Here is a 22,264-nt window from a genome sequence, read left to right as displayed (position 1 = left end):
AGGCAAACCACAAATCTCAGCACAAATCTAGGAGTGGGAAGATGTCCTTTAGACAAACAACTCCCCCTCTTTGGTTCACCTGCGGTGAAGATCAAGTGGACGCTTACACACACACAAACACAAGAATGCTCACACTGTGATGCCAAGATTAGAGGTCTCAACCTCAGGCAGCTGGAAGGGGTTTCATCACAGATAAGATGTGTTGCATTTTGTGTGTGTGTGTGAGAGCGTGTGTGTGTGTGTGAGCCTGGTTGTGTGTTAACCTGTGTGAACATTTGTGTGCGTGTTTCTTGTGTATACGTGTGCCTGTGTGTCTGTGCATGCATGCGTTCTCACGTGTGGGCACGTGTGTGTTTTTTGGTGGTTTGTGAGGCAATGGGCCTGTTGGCCATCTGAAAACTGTTTCCTCTCCAGATGATGAATGTTCCATATCTGTGTTTTATGTCATCTACAAAAGCACTTTGAGCTTTTAGACTCACAACTGCACATCACAACCATATCAAATGGGCTTATTTATGCAAAGAAAATAAGCAGTACACAATTTGCCAGGTGTTTATTGCTTTTGGAAATTGAATGAACCTTTTGTTAAGTTGCCTACAACTTCATCACACTTCATTCAGAGGAATATTGCACTACATCAATGTTAATAAAAGCCCAAATGAACAAGAATGACTTTTGTCAAGATTAAGTTATTGGTGTTCTCAAATACGGGTTGGTCTGCCGAAGTAGTTCCCTCAGTACACCAGAGCGAGAAAGAGATGGAGACAGAGGGAGAGATGGAAATACAGCAAGGGAGAGAGAGCGATAAAGAGAGAGGCGGGGAAAGAGTGAGAGATAAAGAGGGAGAGAACAAGAAAGAGGTGTATTAATACAACAACAGAGAAAGATACTGCAGATGCTCTCTCTTCGTGCTGTGACGGCAACCGTGTGCATCTGTGGAGTGATCCTTATCGATTTGTTTTTTTGCCTTGTGGGTTTTCTCTCATGTATCTTTTCTACATTTTAAAGCATTGTACATTTTCTCCCCTCATTTGTGTGTGTGCGCTGCGCTTATGAGAGTTGTGTGCACGTGTGTGTATACATGGGTCTCCTGAGTGGCGCAGTGGTCTAAGGCACTGCATTGCAGTGCTAGCTGTGCCACTAGAGATCCTGGTTCGAATCCAGGCTCTGTCGCAGCCGGCCGCGACCGGGAGACTCATGGGCAGCGCACAATTGGCCTAGCGTTGTCGAGGGTAGGGGAGGGAATGGCCGGCAGGGATGTAGCTCAGTTGATCGAGCATGGCGTTTGCAACGCCAGTGTTGTGGGTTCGATTCCCACGGGGGACCAGTATGAAAAAAATAAAATGTATAAAAATATGTATTCACTAACTGTAAGTCGCTCTGGATAAGAGCGTCTGCTAAATGACTTAAATGTAAATGTAATGTGGACATTCGTGTGTGTTCGGCGTACATTTGAGAGGTGTGTGTGTGTTTGCGCAGCACATCCTGTCACACAAAACACAGGGCCTGTTTTATTTTTATTTTTTTATGTGACCTTGGTTAGTTTAATCTCTTGTCACCATGGTGATAAAGCTATCCCATCTTTCTCTGCCACCTACTGCGCTCTGACAGAAGGGGGTGACACACAGACACAGACAGTGGGAGGTGGAACACACACAGAGCAGGAACCCTGGGGTCATTTTAACATAAAAAAGCTATAAAACACACTCTTTTAATGACAATTATAACTCATTCACCTAAGTTCCATTCATTTCAAGTTTTTTCAGGAAAGTGGTTGTCAGACCGATGGTGATTGCTCAAGTTGGAGCTAAGAAGGAAATGTCGTAATAAAAAGCACACTTGATTTGGCATCCCTCCCAAGGTGGAGGGTGGCTGTGAAGTATTGATCTACAGTTGAAGTCAGAAGTTTACATACACCTTAGCCAAATACATTTAAACTCCAGTTTTTCACAATTCCTGACATTTAATCCTAGTAAAGATTCCCTGATTTAGGTCAGTTAGGATCACCACTTTATTTTAAGAATGTGAAATGTTAGAATAATAGTAGAGAGAGATTTATTTCAGCTTTTTATTTCTTTCATCACATTCCCAGTGGGTCAGAAGTTTACATACACTCAATTAGTATTTGAGAGCATTGCCTTTAAATTTTTTAACTTGGGTCAAACGTTTCGGGTAGCCTTCCACAAGCTTCCCACAATAAGTTTGGTGAATTTTGGCCAATTCCTCCTGACAGAGCTGGTGTAACTGGGTTGGAAATTGCTCCCAATGATGAACCAGACTTATGAAGGTCCACACATTTTTTTCTGAGGTCTCGGCTGATTTCTTTTGATTTTCCCATGATGTCAAGCAAAGAGGCACTGAGTTTGAAGGTAGGCCTTGAAATACATCCACAGGCACACCTCCAATTGACTCAAAGATGTCAATTAGCCTATCAGAAGCTTCTAAAGCCATGACATCATTTTCTGGAATTTTCCAAGCTGTTTAAAGGCACAGTCATCTTAGTGTATGTAAACTTCTGACCCACTGGAATTGTGATACAGTGAATTATATGTGAAATAATCTGTCTGTAAACAATTGTTGGAAAAATTACTTGTCATGCACAAAGTAGATGTCCTAACCGACTTGCCGAAACTATAGTTTGTTAACAAGAAATGTGTGGAGTGGTTGAAAAACAAGTTTTAATGACTCCAACCTAAGTGTATGTAAACTTCCAACTTCAACTGTATGTTGAATGTAGCCTAGCCAACAGTGTTCCTATACACAACATATCTAGCCTCTTCATTGCTTGTACTTCGGGGTTTTAGGCTGGGTATCCGTAGAAGCACATTTTTGACAACTCCTGATGTAAAAAGGGCTTTATAAAATAAATGTGATTGAATGATTGTTTCCCATCAAAGACTGGTATCTTTGTCTTCTTTATCTCAGATTTTCTTTATCATTAAATCTCATCCCACCTTCCTCCCTCTTTCTCTTCCTTTCATTCTGTCTCTTTTAGGAGCGGTATATTTGGAGGGCGGTCTGGAGGAGTCTAAGCAGCTGTTTGGGAGGCTACTTTTCAACGGAGAGGTACAATCACTACATCACTAAATTACTAATTCACTTATACTGTCTGGAATGCAATGTTCCCATCTCCCCCATCGTGCGTGTGCACCTGTGATTTAGATTAGAGTTTAGTGTGTGTGTGTGTACGCCTGTGTGTGTGCACACTCGTTCTACTTTTGTTGTGTGGACAGATTAAACGTCCTTGGTTCTTTCTACTACTGCCCTCTGGCCATGACGCTCAACAACAGTCTATTGAGTTAGTGTGTGATGCGGGGTGAGTGTGTGTGTTTGCCTGCTGCTGTGGTGTAGAGTTCTGTGTGTGTTTTTGTGTGTGTGATGCCTGGATCTGTGATTCTACACAGAGAGACACACAGTGCATTCGGGAAGTATTCAGATGCCTTGACTTTTTCCACATTTTATTACGTTACAGCCTAATTCTAAAATGGATTAAATGTGTTTGTTTTTTCCCTCATCAATCTACATAATGACAAAGCAACAACAGGTTTGTAGAAATGTGTGCTACTTTATTAAAAAATAAAAACAGAAATACCACATTTACATAAGTATTCAGACCCTTTACTCAGTACTTTGTTGAAGCACCTTTGGCAGGGATTACAGCCTCGAGTCTTCTTGGGTATGACGCTACAAGCTTGGCACACCTGTATTTGGGGAGTTTCTCCCATTCTTCTCTGCAGATCCTCTCAAGCTCTGTCAGGTTGGATGGGGAGTGTCGCTGTACAGCTATTTTCAGGACTCTCCAGAGATGTTCGATCGGGTTCAAGTCCAGGCTCTGGCTGGGACACTCAAGGACATTCAGACACTTTTCCCGAAGCCAATCTTGCGTTTTCTTTGCTGTGTGCTTAGGGTCGTTGTCCTGTTGGAAGGTGAACCTTCGCCCCAGTCTGAGATACTAAGCGCTCTGGAGCAGGTTTTCATCTAGGATCTCTCCGTACTTTGCTCTGTTCATCTTTCCCTCGATCCTGACTAGTTTCCCAGTCCCTGCCGCTGAAAAACATCCCCACAGCATGATGCTGCCACCCCCACGTGATGCTTGGCATTCAGGCCAAAGAGTTCAATCTTGGTTTCATCAGACCAGAGAATCTTGTTTCTCATGGTCGGAGAGTCCTTTAGGTGCCTTTTGGCAAACTCCAAGCAGGCTGTCATGTGCCTTTTACTGAGGAATGGCTTCCGTCTGGCCACTCTACTATAAAAGCCTGATTGGTGGAGTGCTGTAGAGATTGTTGTCACTGTGTTATTGGGACCTTCAATGCTGCAGAAATGTTTTGGTACCCTTCCCCAGATCTGAGCCTAGACACAATCCTGTCTCGGAGCTCTGCGGACAATTTTTTGACCTCATGGCTTAGTTTTTGCTCTGACATGCACTGTCAACTGTGCGACCTTATATAGACAGGTGTGTGCCTTTCCAAATCATGTCCAGTCAATTGAATTTACCATGTGGACTCCAATCAAGTTGTAGAAACATCTCAAGGATGATCAATGGAAGCAGGATGCACCTGAGCTCAGTGTTGAGTCTCATTGCAAAGTGTCTGAATACTTATGTAAATAAGGTATTTCAGTTTTTTATTCGCAAACATTTCTAAAAACCTGTTTTCACTTAATCATTATGTGGTATTGTGTGTAGATTGATGAGAAAATGTTGAATAAGGCTGTAACGTAACGAAATGTGGAACAAGGGAAGGGGTCTGAATCCTTTTCGAATGCACTGTACGTGCTTCTGGTGTTAGCCCTCTTACTCAGACTAAGGAGGCGTATAGGATTGAGTATGCATCCCAAATGGCACCCTATTCCCTATATAGGCCTATGGGTCCTAGTGAAAAGTAGTGCACACACACACACACACTGCCATTTGGGACGCAGTCAGAGAGTGGGATCAGGGACCATGGGCTGTCTCTGTACACAGCCTATTGTGAGGGTTTCAGCTACAGTAAATAGATACAATCGATGCACCCGGATTTGCTGAACGGTTGTGGATTAAAGCAGTACCTCGGGGCGCTAAAAAATAAAAAGGTGCATTATCAAAAGTTTCCACTTAAAACAACATGTTACAGAACAATGAGCAAACAACTTCCTTCTGGCTAAGGAATGGAGAACGGCTCATCTGCTAAATCCACAGAAAGGCATTCTGAGTCAGAAATGCACAGAAAGCAGAAACCCACACACATGAACACTCAACCATGCGGTCACGCACACACACACACACACCTTCTCCTAGATGCGTAGAAAATAGAAACAATGCAGATCAGAGAAGAGCAGAGTGTTTAAACAAACCTTGGTTATAGCAACAAGACAATGCCTACAGCGCTCTATTTCTCTCATTTACAGCAATAGTCTAAATAGTACGCACACTCTTCTAGTCAGAGTCTAAATTATGATTGGACTGATAACACAGGTGTTGGTTTCACTGGTGTCAGGGGAGATGGGGCATGAGAGGAGGGAGAGATTTCTGGAAGGAGTGAGGGAGGAAGATGGTGTAGAAATAATTGAGGGAGTATGAGAAATGGGAGGGAGGAAGGAAGGAAAGGAAGGAGTGTAGGAGTACGTGTTGTAATGAGTGCATGATTGAGGGATTAAGGGAGTCAGGGAGTGAGTGTAGGAGTTGGTGTAGTAATCAGTTTGAGCAAGGGATTGACAGAGGAAGGGAGGGAGGAGGTGTAGAAGTGGGTGATGAGGGAGGGATAGAGTGAAGGATAATTTAAATGTGCATGAGTTTAAAATAGCTTTGTCATCCCCACCAGGAGCTGAATGTTCCACAGGGCGGAACAATAAGATTAAGATTTCCACTTTGTCTGCCATAACAGATACAGAAAACTCGGTCTATAACTTAACACTCCCAAATAATCTTTACACACCACATTACCAAAGTTATGAGATGAGGGTTACGTCCCAAATGGCACCCTATTGCCTATTTAGTGCGCTAGTTCTGACCAGGACCCATAGAGAAACCCATAGGGCTCTGGTCAAAAGTAGTGTGCTAGGTAGGGAATAGGGTGCTGTTTGGGATGAGTGTGAGGTGTCAAGCTGAAGGCCTCTCCATTTCCCTGCATGTGGTGTTCTTTTCCCTCTGAGGGGTGTGTCTCTGTTCAGAGTGGTGTTACATTCACACATGGATGCTCAGGGCCTATACTCTGTCATTCACTCACCATTCACTCTCGCTCTAGCGACTCCTATAGGCGTGCCGGGCGCATGCACGCTGACTCGTGTCACCAGTTGTACAGTGTTTCCTCTGACACATTGGTGCAGATGGCTTCCGGGTTAAGCGGGCAGGTGTTAAGGAGCGCGGTTTGGCGGGTCATGTTTCAGAGGACGCATGACTCGACCTTCGCCTCTCCCGAGCCCGTTGGGGAGTTGCAGCGACGAGACAAGATCGTAATTGGATATCATGAAATTGGGGAGAAAAAAGGGGTAAAAAAATAATTAACTGTAAACATTGCGCTCACGAAGGTTTCAAAATGATATACATTTCAAGTGTTATACAGTATTATCAGCTATGTACAGTGTTTTAGTAATGTGCAAATAGTTGTAGTATGAATAATAGGGGAAGATAAATAAACAAATACATATTGGCGGTATTTACAATGTTTTTGCTCCACTGTTTGCCGTTTTCTCATGGCAAAGCACTGCTGTGATTGCACACTGCAGTATTTTGCCTAACAGATATGGGAGTTTATCAATGTTTTGATTTGTCTTCAAATTATGTGTGGTTCTGTGGGAAATATGTGTCTCTGTGGTCATACATTTGGCAGGAAGTTAGGAAGTGCAGCTCAGTTTCCAACTCATTATGTGGGCAGTGTGCACATAGGCAGACCTGGCTCTCGAGAGAAGACAGGCTATGGTGGCCTCTTTCAATAGCAAGGCTATGCTCACTGAGTCTCTACATAGTAAAGGATTTTCTTAATTTTTGGTCAGTCACTGTACGTTGTGTACTCGTTGTTAGGGCCAGATAGCATTCCAATTTGCTCTGTTTTTTCGGTAGATTTTTTCAGTGGTTCAAATAGATATATTTTTGCTTTCTCATGATTTGGTTGGGTCTAATTGTGTTGCTGTCCTCGAGCTCTGTGGGGTATGTTTGTGAACAGAGCCCCAAAACCAGCTGGCTGAGGAGACTCTTCTCTAGGTTCATCTTTCTGTAGGTGAGGGCTTTGTTGTGGAATGTGTTGGCATCACTTCCTTTTAGGTGGTTTGAGAATTTAACAGCTCTTTTCTGGATTTTGATAACTAGCGGTTATTGTCCGGGGTTTTACGTTGTACACAAAGTGTATTGCATGCAGCCTCAATTGGCTGTTTGTCCCATTTTGTGAATTCTCGGTTGGTGAGTAGACCCCAGACCTCCCAACCATAGAGAGCAATGGGTTTTATAACTGCTTGAAGTATTTTTAGCCAGATCATTCTTTTAGCCAGATCCTTTTAATGGCATAGAAGGCCCTTTTTGCCTTGTCTCTTAGATCGTTCACAGCCTTGTGGAAGTACCTGTGGTGTTGATGTTTAGGCCAAGGTAGGTATGATTCTTTGTGTGCTCTAGGGCAATCAATGGTGGCTAGATATAATTTGTATTTGTTGTCCTGGCTACTGGACCTTTTTTGGAACGCCATTTTTTTCTTACTGAGATTCACTGTCATGGCCCAAGTCTGATATTATCTGTGCAGAATATCTAGGTTCTGCTGTAGGTCCTCCTTGGTTGGGGACAGAAGAACCAGATCATCTGCAAACGGTAGACATTTGATTTCCGAGTCCTGTAGTGTGAGGCTGGTTACTGCAGACTTCGCCAATTGATTTATATACAGTGAATGGAAAAAAGTATTTGATCCCCTGCTGATTTTGTACGTTTGCCCACTGACAAAGAAATGATCTGTCTATAATTTTAATGGTAGGTTTATTTGAAAAGTGAGAGACAGAATAACAACAACAAAATCCAGAAAACACATGTCAAAAATGTTATAAATTGATTTGCATTTTAATGAGGGAAATAAGTATTTGACCCCCTCTCAATCAGAAAGATTTCTGGCTCCCAGGTGTCTTTTATACAGGTAACGAGCTGAGATTAGGAGCACACTCTTAAAGGGAGTACTCCTAATCTCAGTTTGTTACCTGTATAAAAGACACCTGGGAGCCAGAAGCAATCAATCAATCAGATTCCAAACTCTCCACCATGGCCAAGACCAAAGAGCTCTCCAAGGATGTCAGGAACAAGATTGTAGACCTACACAAGGCTGTAATGGGCTACAAGACCATCGCCAAGCAGCTTGGTGAGAAAGTGACAACAGTTGGTGCGATTATTCGCAAATGGAAGAAACACAAAGTAACTGTCAATCTCCCTCGGCCTGGGGCTCCATGCAAGATCTCACCTCGTGGAGTTGCAATGATCATGAGAATGGTGAGGAATCAGCCCAGAACTACACGGGAGGATCTTGTCAATGATCTCAAGGCAGCTGGGACCATAGTCACCAAGAAAACAATTGGTAACACACTACGCCGTGAAGGACTGAAATCCTGCAGTGCCTGCAAGGTCCCCCTGCTCAAGAAAGCACATATACAGGCCCGTCTGAAGTTTGCCAATTAACATCTGAATGATTCAGAGGAGAACTAGGGTGAAAGTGTCGTGCTCAGATGAGACCAAAATCGAGCTCTTTGGCATCAAATCAACTCGCCGTGGTTGGAGGAGGAGGAATGCTGCCTATGACCCCAAGAACACCATCCCCACCGTCAAACATGGAGGTGGAAACATTATGCTTTGGGGGGGGGGGGGGGGGGGGGGTTTCTGCTAAGGGGACAGGACAACTTCACAGGGACGATGGACGGCGCCATGTACCGTCAAATCTTGGGTGAGAACCTCCTTCCCTCAACCAGGGCATTGAAAATGGGTCGTGGATGGGTATTCCAGCATGACAACGACCCAAAACACACGGCCAAGGCAACAAAGGAGTGGCTCAAGAAGAAGCACATTAAGGTCCTGGAGTGGCTAGCCAGTCTCCAGACCTTAATCCCATAGAAAATCTGTGGAGGGAGCTGAAGGTTCGAGTTGCCAAACGTCAGCCTCGAAACCTTAATGACTTGGAGAAGATCTGCAAAGAGGAGTGGGACAAAATCCCTCCTGAGATGTGTGCAAACCTGGTGGCCAACTACAAGAAACGTCTGACCTATGTGATTGCCAACAAGGGTTTTGCCACCAAGTACTAAGTCATGTTTTGCAGAGGGGTCAAATACTTATTTCCCTCATTAAAATGCAAATTAATTCATAACATTTTTGACATGCGTTCTTCTGGATTTTTTTGTTGTTATTCTGTCTCTCACTGTTCAAATAAACCTACCGTTAACTTTATAGACTGATCACTTCTTTGTCAGTGGGCAAACGTACAAAATCAGCAGGGGATCAAATACTTTTTCCCTACTGTATACAGTACCAATCAAATGTTTGGACACACCTACTCATTAAAGGGTTTTTCTTTATTTTTACTATTTTATACATTGTAGAATAATAGTGAACACATCAAAACTATGAAATAACACATGGAATCATGTTGTAACCAATAAAGTGTTCAATAAATCTAAATATATTTTTGATTCTTCAAAGTAACAACCCTTTGCCTTGATGACAGCTTTGTACACTCTTGGCATTCTCTCAACCAGCTTCATGAGGAATGCTTTTCCAACAGTCTTGAAGGAGTTCACACATATGGTGAGCACTTGTTGGCTGCTTTTCCTTCACTCTGCGGACCAACTCATCCCAAACCATCTCATTTGGGTTGAGGTCGGTTGATTGTGGAGGCCAGTTCATCTGATGCAGCACTCCATCACTCTCCTTGGTCAAATAGCCCTTACACAGCCTGGAGGTGTGCTTTGGGTCATTGTCCTGTTGAAAAACAATTGATAGTCCCACTAAGCACAAACCAGATGGGATGGCGTATCGCTGCAGAATGCTGTGGTAGCCATGCTGGTTAAGTGTGCCTTGAATTCTAAATAAATCACAGACAGTGTCACCAGCAAAGCACCATCACACCACCTCCTCCATGCTTCACGGTGGGAACCATACATACGGAGATAATCCGTTCACCTACTCTGCGTCTCACAAAGAGACTGGTTAGACCAAATTACATATTTCCACCGTTCTAATGTCCATTGCTCGTGTTTCTTGGCCCAAGCAAGTCTCTTCTTCTTATTGGTGTCCTTTAGTAGTGATTTTTTTTGCAGCAAAACCGACCATGAAGGCCTGATTCACAGTCTCCTCTGAACAGTTGATGTTGAGATGTGTCTGTCACTTGAACTCTGTGAAGCATTTATTTGGGCTGCAATCTGAGGCTGGTAACTCTAATGAACTTATCCTCTGCAGCAGAGGTAACTCTGGATCTTCCTTTCCTGTGGCGGTCCTCATGAGAGCCAGTTTCATCATAGCGCTTGATGTTTTTTGTGACTGCACTTGAAGAAGCTTTCAAAGTTCTTGACATTTTCCGCATTGACTGACCTTCATATCTTAAAGTTATGGTGGACTGTCGTTTCTCTTTGCTTATTTGAGCTGTTGTTGCCAAAATATGGACTTGGTCTTTTACCAAATAGGGATATCTTCTGTATACCACCCCTACCTTGTCACAACACAACTGATTGGCTGAAACGCTTGAAGAAAGAAAGAAAAATTCCACAAATTAACTTTTAACAAGGCACACCTGTTAATTGAAATGCATTCCAGTGAAGCTGGTTGAGAGAATGCCAAGAGTATGCAAAGCTGTCATCAAGGCAAAGTGTGGCTACTTTAAAGAATCTCAAATATAAAACACTTTTTTGGTTACTACATGATTCCATATTTGTTATTTGATAATTTTGATGTCTTCACTATTATTCCATAATGTAAAAAATAAAGAAAAACCCTGGAATGAGTAGGTGTGACCAAACTTTAGACTGGTACTGTATGTTGAAGAGGTTGGGACTCAAGCTGCATTCCTGTCTCACCCCACGGCCTTGAGGAAAGACATCTGTGTGTTCAGTGCATTCGTAAACATGTTATGTTACAGCCTTATTCTAAAATGGATGAAATTGTTTTTTTCCTTCTACACTCTACACACACAATATCCCACAATGACAAGGCAAAATCAGGCAAAGAAAAATAACAAATATCACATTTACATAAGTATTCAGACCCTTTAATCAGTACTTTTGTTGAATCACCTTTGGTAGCGATTACAGCCTCGAGTCTTCTTGAGTATGACACTACAAGTTTGGCAAACCTGTATTTGGGGAGTTTCTCCCATTCTTCTCTGCATATCCTCTCAAGCTCTGTCAGGTTGGATGGGGAGCGTCGCTGTGCAGCTATTTTCAGGTCTCTCCAGAGATGTTTGATCGGGTTCAAGTCCGGACTCTGGCTGGGCCACTCAAGGACATTCAGAGACTTGTCCCGAAGCCACTCCTGCATTGTCTTGGCTGTGTGCTTAGGGTCATTGTCCTGTTGGAAGGTGAACCTTCGCCCCTGTCTCGCCCCAGTCTGAGGTCCTGAGTGATTTGGAGCAGGTTTTCATCAAGCATTTCTCTGTACTTTGCTCCGTTCATCTTTCCCTCGATCCTGAGAAGTCTCCCAGTCCCTGCCACTGAAACGCATACCCACAGCATGATGCTGCCACCACCATGCTTCACTGTAGGGATGGTGCCAGGTTTCCTCCAGACGTGACGCTGGCATTCAGGCCAAAGAGTTCAATCTTGGTTACATCAGACCAGATAATCTTGTTTCTCATGATCTGAGTCCTTTAGGTGCCTTTTGGCAAACTCCAAGTGGTCTTTCATGCACCTTTTACTGAGGAGTGGCTTCCGTCTGGCCACTACCATAAATGCCTGATTGGTGGAGTGCTGCAGAGATGGTTGTCCTTCTGGAAGGTTCTCCCATCTCAACAGAGGAACTCTGGCGCTCTGTCAGTGACCATTGGGTTCTTGGTCACCTCCCTGACCAAGGCCCTTCCCCCCCCAACTCAGTTTGGCCTGGCGGCCAGCTCTAGGAAGAGTCTTGGTGGTTCCAAATTCCTCCATTTTAAGAATGATGGAGACCACTGTGTTGTAGGGGACCTTCAATGCTGCAGAAATGTTTTGGTACCCTTCCCCAGATCTGTGCCTCGACATAATCCTGTCTCGAAGCTCTACGGGCAATTCCTTCGACCTCATGGCTTGGTCTTTGCTGTGACGTGCATTGTCAACTGTGGGACCTTATATAGGGACCTTTCCAAATCATGTCCAATTAGTTTAATTTACCACAGGTGAACTCCAAGTTTTAGAAACATCTCAAGGATGATAAATGGAAACAGCATGCACCTGAGCTCAATTTCTAGAATAAGGCTGTAACGTAACAAAATGTGGAAAAGAGCAAGTGGTCTGAATACTTTCCGAATGCACTGCATATTGCCAATTTTAACTGCACACATGTTGTTTTTGTACATTGATTTTATAATGTCAAATGTTTTTCGCCCCCCCAACACCACACCCAACACTTTCCATTAATTTGTAGAGCAGACTGTCATGCCAAAAGCTTTTTAGAAATCAACAAACCTTGAGAAGACTTTGCTTTATTTTGGTTGGTTTGTCAGTAAGGGTGTGTAAGGTGTATATTTGGTCTGTCGTACGGTATTTTGGTAAGAAACCAATTTGACATTTGCTCAGGACGTTGTTTTTACTGAGGAAATGTTGGAGTCTGCTGTTGACAATACTGCATAGGATTCTTCAGAGATTGCCGTTGACTCAGATTCCACAGTAATTATTGGGGTCAAATTAGTCTCCACTTTTGTGGATTGGGGTGATCAGACCTTGGTTCCAGATATTGGGGAAGGTGCCAGAGCTGAGGAAAATGTTGAAGAGTTTAAGAATATAATATGTTGTCTGTATATTTTATAATTTAGTTTAGTTTACCATCAACACCACAGGCCTTTTTTAGTTGGAGGGTTTGTATTTTTTCCTGTAGCTCATCTAATGTAATTGGCGAATCCAGTGGATTCTGGTAGTAAATTATCATGTACAGTATATGTTTTTGCTCTTGGTTCTTTTGTTATATGGCCGAAAAGGTTGGGGAAGTGGTTTATCCATACATTTCTTTATTCGATTTTTTAATTCTTCATCAAACCATTTCTCATTGTTAGTTTTCTTAGGTTTTTTGTCTGAATTAAAATGTGATTTTGTTAGCTGATAGGTCAAATATACTGTTCAGGCTTCCTTCTGCTAAGTTTACAACTTCACTATTGCAGTGAAATATTTTGTCCAGGAAGTTGTCTAAGAGGGATTGGATTTTTGTTTTGTTTTACTCTACCCTCCTTCCATCTATAGCATTTCATAATATCATGCAGTTTGTTCAGCTTCGATACCTCATGGTTGAGTATTGCTCTGTTCAAGTAGATTGTGATTTTGCTGTGATCTGATAGAGGTTTCAGTGGGCTGACTGTAAATGCTCTGAGAGACTGGGTTGAGGTCGATGATAAAGTAGTCTACAGTGCTACTGCCAAGGGGTGAGCTATAGGTGTACCTACCGTAGGAGTCCCCTCGAAGCCTACCATTGACTATGTACAGACCCAGCGTGCGACGGAGCTGCAGGAGTTGTGACCTGTTTTTGTTGGTTGTTTTGTCATAGTTATGTCTAGGGGGGCATATTGGGGAAGAAATCTGTCACGTCCAGGTCGGTGTTTGTCTCTCTGTGTGCTGATAGTGTCAGGTTCTTGTCCAGTTTTGGAATTTAGGTCGCCACAGATTAGTACATGTCCCTGGGTCTGGAAATGGTTGATCTCCCCCTCTATGATGGGGATTCTAGTGGGGATATACAGTATACTGTTGGTAGCACACAGGGGGTCACTTTTCTCAGAGATAATTTCCTTATTTATTTCTAGCCAGATGTGCAATGCTCCTGTTTTCATTAATTTAATAGTGGGTTATGTCTGATCTATACCAAATTAGCATACCCCTTGTGTCCCTGTTTCACTCCTGATAGTTTGGTGGATGGGACTACCAGTGCTCTGTAACTTAAAGGGCAACCAGTGGGTCTGTCTCCTCTATACCATTTTTCCTGTAGGATGACAATGTCTATATTTCTGAAGTCCAGATTCCTGCTCTTTAGGCCAAAGACAGGTGACCTCAAACCTTGTATATTCCAGCATGAAACAGTAAAAGCTTTGTGTTCCATAGTTTCCAGTGTTGTTATTCGTGTGCTTTAGTTTCGGAATATTAGGTTTGTGCAGAGCATGCTGAGCATCTAGTGAATGCCTCTTAGGTCACAGGTTGGGTGTAGGAGTCTGGGTTGGGCCTCTTTGCCTGTTCGCAGCCTGGGTATATGTGTGGCTGTCATGTTGAGGTCCAGAACAAACTGTAATCCACTATAATAATTTCCTTCCTCCAGTCATGTAGACTAGAGTGCATAGTCTCATCACACTCTAGCCCGGTAGGTGGCGGTAATGCACCTAATAGTGGTATGCACACCTCGATAAAACCCCAACGATGTCTTTCAGGGGCCTGGCAAAGGTGGTGACCGTGGCCTTGTAGAGGTGTACCTGGCTGTAGAGGCTGTCCAAATCCAGGTTGTGGTGATGTGCCAGCTAAACATTGGGTTTCGAGGCACAGTCATGGGTAATGCTTGCATTCACCCACTGTATGTTGGCAGTATGGTTTTGTGGCAACCCTTTCCTGCTTGGGCCCTCATGTCGTTTGTGCCAGTGTGAATTATGTGGCTTAGGGATCCTAGTTGGTCCTCTGACAGCAGCTCCAGGGCCCACCGGGTGTTTGGACACCACAGTTTAGCCACCCTGTGTTTAGGAATGAGTTTTTCTGCACAAATTTCCAGTTTGAGTCTATTAGAAGCACAATCTCTAGCTTTTGTGGGTATGCAGGGTTGCCAGGATGGCTATCGGGGGGGTGACAGGGGGTGCTATTAGGGGGGCTCTGATGGGTCGGTTAATCCTGTCTTGTCTGTTCTGCCTGTGGTCGGGTTCTGAAGTGGGCTGTTCTTTTGGCTCTCTCATGAGTTGTTCATTGTCGCTCCTCAGCTTTCTCGCCTCCTTCACTGTCCCATCCTCCTCCAGCTGGGCTGTTTTTCCTCTCCCTCCTGTTGGAGTTTTGTCACCACAGTCCAGACGGCAGACACGTCTCTCTCCCTCTTCAGCTCTCCTGGTCTGGTTGGAGCTCAGCTCATTCTCCCTCATCAATGCAGGAGCAGTGCTGTTGTTGGATCTGAGTCTGTTCAGTGCTGAAGGGGCGACTCTCTTCTTGGGGCTACTCATCTGTTGGGCTGTTTGAGGAGGGGGTGTGACCTGACTTGCTCAGGATGGAGGGGTTGTCACCAGGGGTGAGCTTCTCCTGCTGTGCTCTCTTTGATCCTGTAAAAGTCATGCTGAAACGGTTTGAGGTTGCCCTGCACCATTACTGTTCCAGACTTGTACAGGTTGACACTGGCTGTCAGTGTCCTCAATGTCCAGTATTCTGAGTTTCATGCTGGGTTAATCCCCTCTCTCAGCAAATAGTGTCTCTGGATTTTCCTTGAGGAGCATATCTTTGTACTTTTTATGTGCAGCTTACATTTTTGTTCTGGGGGGAACTGTACTTTGATGGCCTCCGCATAGGGGTGTGAGGCCTCTTCATTTGGGTGGGGGAGATTGCAGCGCTCTGCTGCCATTGTTGTATTCAAGGCATTCACACTCCTCACTTCACATCTCAGTGCAATTTGAAGTTGGTGCCAGGACGTCTGTCCAGTCCTAACTAAGCATTTGAGTCTTCATATAGTAAGGTATCTTATAATAAGATATTTGGAGATTATTGTAATATCTTTATCGGCCTTGGAAGTAGCTACAGATTGAACATCTACTCAGTTGCAGGTTGGGTGGCTTTTTCTGCTGGTTGTTGTTTTGCTGGGTTGTCCTTGGCAGTCTTTGGCCGTAAGAATCCTTTCCAGGTAATTTTGTCCAAATTCAAGGTTGTACGCTTGACATTTTGATTTGGATTGAAGGTTCTGTTGTAGAGGATAGTTTTCTGAGTAAGACCTTGTGAAAAAATCCAGGTTTATCCCACTAATTCTAAAGTTTTTGGAAAAAATTCAGGAGCTTATCTCTCTCTCTCTCTCTCTCTCTCTCTCTCTCTCTCTCTCTCTCTCTCTCTCTCTCTCTCTCTCTCTCTCTTATTTATATTGTCTCTCGCTGTCTCTTTGTCGCTTGCGCTCTCGCCATCTCCCTCTCCCTCTGTTTCTCTGTTGTCAGTCCCACAATGTGTTATTATGGTCAGAGAACTTCACTCCCATACCAGTTATTTGACAGACCAAAACAAAAGATTTGTGTCCCAAATGGCTCCCTATACAGGCCATCCCTATGGGCCCTGATTGTGCCCAAAGGTTGTCCACTACATAGGGATTATAATACCGTTTGGAACTCAGACACCGTCCCTAGTGGGTTTGATATGAATCCCTAATTGGTTTGACATTCATGCCCGTTTCACAGAGTTTTTTTTTTTTACACAACACTTTGCCTTCCACTAGTTTCTAAATAGCAGTGCTATATTTCAATACAAGAAAACCAATAGGGAGCCTGTGAAATATCTAGATGTGAATGTGTTAATGAAGTTAGAGATAGGAGTAGCTCGAGGTTGTTATTATGCCATCTTACAGTTTCAGGAAGGAAGGGCCTCTCTAGACAGACATACCTGCTGTGTTCTCAGCCTACACACACACACACACAGAGAGAGAGAGAGGTTACTGTATTGGAGATTGTTGAGATGCATGCATTTCTGCTCCGTTCTTAGAGAAGTGGCCATCACGATCATGATGAACTAACTCACTGCCCATAGGCTAATTCACTGTTGCCTATTGTCACCAACGTCCTAGGATAACGTGCCTGGGGTTGCCGTGACAACGACCTGTTTGACTCTGTAGCTTTTGTTTGGTTTTGTAGAGCAGCAACAGTCAGCCTTCACGGCCATACTGAATGGAAAGCTGCTGTGTTTTGAGCAATTTGGAACAGAGTGGTATCTGAAAAAACTTAGCAGAATCTTACCCTCCAGTCACGTCTGCTGATTTAATGTCTGCTTTGGTACCCATCGGAAAGGCCTGAAAACCCTATGGGCAATCACATTGATTCCCCTAAAGTTAATACATGGGACATGAGAGTTGAGCACATTGATACATCCCAGTCAAATCAATGTATACAATATCACGTTTTATTTCGATTGTTTGTGTTGTTCTTGCTAGATTTGCTCCACCACTATTTGATCCTGTGGTACATGGTTACTGGGCATGGGCTACCAGTAGAGTGTGCTAGGCTTACACGCTGCAGACAGGGCTGAACACACACCGGGAGGAGCTGGCTGGCGCTCTGACAGTTCCACTCCACTACCTCAGCCAGCTAACAGCGCTGAGCTGAGCTAGGGGGAGAAAATAAATGGCTTCCTAACACTCACCGTCACCACAGCCTGCCTGTATCGCAGTTGATTTAGCCCCGTGCTACATAAGTGTGCTTTTTTCCTTTAGAATACCCAATGGGCAGGTCCCAAATGGCACCCTATTCCCTATATAGTGCACTACTTTTGATCACAAAAGAGTGCTTTATATAGGGAATATGATGCTATTTGGGACGCCGAAATGACTATCCACCCACGTCCAACTGTACTGGACCGCACTCTCTCCATCTCTCCCTCCATCCATGTCATAGTTTTTTTCTCGCTTCCTCTCTTTTCCTTTTCACCTCAGGTTGAAAAAAAAAAAGAAAAAAGAATATGTGAATTTTTGTTTGTTGAAAATGGTTTGGGTTTGTACGTTTCTAAAGAGACAATCAACATCTCTCTCCGGGGTTGCTGCTATTCTTATGTTCTATTTCAGGGAGTTGTGTGGGTTTTTTATTTTTCTCTGTCATTGGCTTTAGTACGCCACACTCTACAGATACAAACAGACTCACAAATATATAGAGAGATGGGGCCTATACACAATCATAAGTTGTATGAAAGATTTAACCAATTAAACACTTTATTGTCCAATTGTACGTAGGGTCTGATGGAAATGTGACCCTGTATGTTCTCCCATTAATTGTTATTGATCTGCAGTTGTGATTTGAACTGGCTCCAAACTGCATTTTAATGGATTGATTGACAGCCAGTCGCAGGAGACTGTGGGTCCTCTGGCCCACAGAGAGAGGGAGAGCTAGAAAGAGGGATAGAGCGATGGAGAGACAGAGCGAGAGCGTGAGAGGAGGGAGGGAGCGAGAAGTAAAGAAAGAGAGCGAGAGGGGGGTGAGCGAGAGAGCGCAGCAGAGAGAGATTGAGAAACAGAGATTGAGAGGGATGGAGAGCGAGAAGGACAATGAGACAGAGTGGGAGAAAGAGAGCGAAATCTCCATCCTCCTTCCAACTGCCGTGATTCACTCATCCGTAGCTACCCACCGATGATTTGTTCCCTGTAATTATACCTTGCGAGCTTGGTCAGGAAAACGTTATTCTTAAATCCCCACTCGATGCGGGCGTAATCATTTAAACCTGTTGTCTGGCTTGTCTTAGGGACGCCGCCTGTAATTGAAACATTAGTGCTTCTGGTCTATATGTGGCTGGTGGGCCTGTGTGCGCCCCACGTTCCCAGTTTATCACACGCCTTGATCAGAGACTACACACTCAGGAGTTTGTGTGTGTGGTGTGTGAGAGTAAGTGAAAGAGAGGGGGTGTGTGTGTGTATCTGTCTCATTTGTGTGGGTGTGTGTTTTGTGTGAGTCCAGCATCTCTAGTGTTATTGACTTGCCTCCTGAGTGATGCCAGGGCTCAAGAACCCATGCGTGGTTTCTTACTCAATACGATGTAGACTCAATACGTGATATGTACTTACAGCCTTGTTGCCTGTGAACAGATGTGAAAACGAATGGAAGCATTTGCTTGAAGATATTGAGCGCTTTCATTAATGTTTCAGTGATGAAGGCGGTAGGATTGGTGGGTAGCTGAGGTGTGTGTGCTCCATTAGGGTTGGGTGATATATTCTAATGTATGTTTTTTGCGCGATATTCCAAATGCCTGTATCGCAAGAATTGAGGTTTGTTTTATTTTTTGAGCGTTTATGTCCGCTTGTTCTCATGTTGTCTTTTTGGTCTCGTCTCCTTACGGCGGTGAGACGAGATGCTTATGTCGCCGCCCTAACAGTTGGAGTCGTTGCCCCAAATGCGGGAAGGCAGACTTCTCGCTTCGCCTCTTCATCTCTGTTTACACACACACCAAGCCCCTCCCCCTGCCACTTACAACAACAAAGATGAGCGATCACTTCTACCTCTCTGACAAGCTGTTTCAACTCGCTAATTGCATTTGAGGTTTGGTCCAACAGAATCGGTCAAATGGACACCGAAACACATTGAGACATTATTTTACTGTAATAGGGGAGACGTTAACCTTTCTAACGATACCCTTTTTATGTCTCAACTCTTCAAATTGCGAGCAGACACTACTAAAACGGGAGTATCAACACTGATTCTGGCAAATTAATGCTCATTTTATATTGCGCGGCATTGCTAGCAGCAATTTAGCCAAAGACTGTTATACTAGCTGTCTAGTCTGTGTTTTATAAATGTGCAATAAGCATAAAACACAATTAAATAAGGATTTGGCAACTCGTTCTCATTCTGAGAAATAAGGTAGGCCACTTGATTTTAACATCTGAACAAAGTGGACAGGCAGCTGTTCAAACAGTTGGAGACGGACAGGGGGGTGTGTTCATAACAATTCAACTGTTCTGCCTTGTTAACTAGCAAATAGATCCAAGTTTGCAAAACTTGAAGTCTATAGATTAGCTGGCTACTCACTAGCATGTGGGCTTGTGCTTGAGAGATTGTTTGGGAACTGTGTTAATTTTCTATAATTCCTGCTACAATAAGTTAGTCATTGTTAGTGAATGTGCATTATGCGTGGTTCTGATTTTAAATTTGTAACAAAAAGGGCATTTTAATAGACCGACTTGAAAGCCAGATCAGTGATTATTGTAAAAAAGCAGGTTAAACTATTTTTATAAAATAATTACATTATTATTTAATATTATGGTTGTGGGAGGCTTATATTTAGCCGAGGGATAATTTCGCAAGCCCTGAATTCATTAGATTATTTCGGACTGTTTTATGTGCAGGGTATTTTACCTTTAATTGTACAACACAGCTTATTAGAGAAAACATAAACAAATAAAAAAAAGTATATTGTGAATCGGCCGTAAGTGTGGCTAACCTCACTTGGAATGGATCCTATCTTTAAAGGTTGATCTGTTTTCCACTTCAGAAATCCCTTATGACAGACAACGTCACCGGCTGTCATTTCTCTGTCTCTGTCCTTCTCTCTCTCTCTCCCCCTGTCTCTCTACGGAATGACTCATCCAATATGACACCAATACCAATCTGGGTCCTGACGACCTGTCTCCCTAGCAACCAGCCCATCTCCCCGGCGTTAATGCAACGTTCTCCTTCACTGTCAGTCCTGTTGTTTGGAGCCCACAGCATGGCACACAGCGAGACTAAGTGACCGAAAGGGAGGAACACACAGCACAAATGCATATCTCTCTCCACAGGCCGAGGAAAAGGAGGGCACTGTCTGTCAGTGTGGGGCAATGGGAGCTTCCAAATGTGTGTTTTTCGTGAGTGTGCGTGTGTGCGTGCCTTCTCAAGACCCCTGGTGTTCTAATGGTCTTTGAGGAGACCTCTGTGCTCAGAACGACAAGCTGCTGACTCTTTCAGGCCGCATCTCAAATGGCAACCTATTCCCTACATAGTGCTTTGGTCAAAAGTAGTGCACTATGTAGGGAATAGGGTGCCATTTGGGATGCAACCACAGTCAGTCAGACACCAGGCAGCAGATGTTTCCGGCTGTGTCTGAAATGGCACCCTATTCCCTACATAGTGCACTATTGTAACAGGCACACTATTCCGAGTGCCTTTGTAAAGGATTCAGACCCTTTGACTTTTTCCACATTTTATTAGGTTACAGCCTTATTCTAAAATTGGTTAACTTGTTTTTTTCCCCTCATCAATATACACACAATACCCTTTAATGACAAAGCAACAACGGGTAATTAAAATAAATAAATAAATGGAAATATGATATTTACATAAGTATTCAGACCCTTTACTCAGTACTTTGTTGATTACAGTGATTACAGCCTTCATTATTCTTGGGTATGACGCTACAAGCTTGGCACACCTGTATTTGGTGAGTTTCTCCCATTCTTCTCTGCAGATCCTCTCAAGCTCTGTCAGGTTGGATGGGGAGCGTTGCTGCACAGCTATTTTCAGCTCTCTCCAGAGATGTTTGATTGAGTTCAAGTCTGGGGTCTGGCTGGGCCACTCAAGGACATTCAGAGACTTGTCCCGAAGGCACTCCTGCGTTGGCTTGGCTGTGTGCTTAGGGTCGTTGTCCTGTTGGAAGGTGAACCTTCGCACCGGTCTGAGGTATTGAGCACTCTGGAGCAGGTTTTCATCAAGGATCTCTCTGTACTGTGCTCTGTTCATCTTTGCGTCGAGGCTGACTATTCTCCCAGTCCCTGCCTCTGAAAAACATCTCCCCTGCATGATGCTGCCACCACCATGCTTCACCATAGGGATGGTGCCAGGTTTCCTCCAGACGGTGATGCTTGGCAATCAGGCCAAAGAGTTCAATCTTGGTTTCATCAGACGAGAGAAAATGGTCTGAGAGTATTTAGGTGCCTTTTGGCAAACAACAAGTGGGATGTCATGTGCCTTTTACTGAGGAGTTGCTTCTGTCTGGCCACTCTACCATAAATGCCTAATTGGTGGAGTACTGCAGAGAGGGTTGTCCTTCTGGAAGGTTCTTCCATGTCCACAGAGGAACTCAAGAGCTCTGTCAGAGTGACCATCGGGTTCTTGGTCACCTCCCTGACCAAGGTCCTTCTCCCCCGATTGCTCCTTTTGGACAGGCGGCCAATTGTAGGAAGAGTCTTTGTGGTTCTAAACTTCTTCCATTTAAGAATGATGGAGGCCACTGTGTTCTTGGGGACCTTCAATGCTGCAGAAATGTTTTGGTACCCTTCCCCAGATCTGTGCCTCGACACAATCCTGTCTTGGCGCTCTACGGACAATTCATTCGACCTCATGGCTTGGTTTTTGCTCTGACATGCACTGTCAACTGTGGGACCTTGTATAGACAGGTGGGTGCCTTTCCAAATTGTGTCCAATCAATTCAATTTACCACCGATGTACTCTAATCAAGTTGTAGAAACATCTCAAGGATGATCAATGGAAACAGGATGAGCTCA

General features: G+C 43.9%; 1 protein-coding gene across 1 annotated transcript in view; it reads left to right on the top strand.

The window, feature by feature from the left end:
* Positions 1 to 22,264, top strand: part of drosha (drosha ribonuclease III) — a 142,491-nt gene that overhangs the window by 62,755 nt on the left and 57,472 nt on the right. Inside the window, exon 23 of the mRNA XM_084152254.1 lies at positions 2,996 to 3,066. Within this exon, the coding sequence (XP_084008380.1) occupies positions 2,996 to 3,066 (71 nt within the window). The remainder of the gene's footprint in view (positions 1 to 2,995; positions 3,067 to 22,264) is intronic.

Source organism: Coregonus lavaretus (genome assembly GCF_964263955.1).
Source record: "Coregonus lavaretus genome assembly, chromosome: 34".
Classification (NCBI taxonomy): domain Eukaryota; kingdom Metazoa; phylum Chordata; class Actinopteri; order Salmoniformes; family Salmonidae; genus Coregonus; species Coregonus lavaretus.
This window is presented reverse-complemented; position numbering and strand designations above follow the sequence as displayed.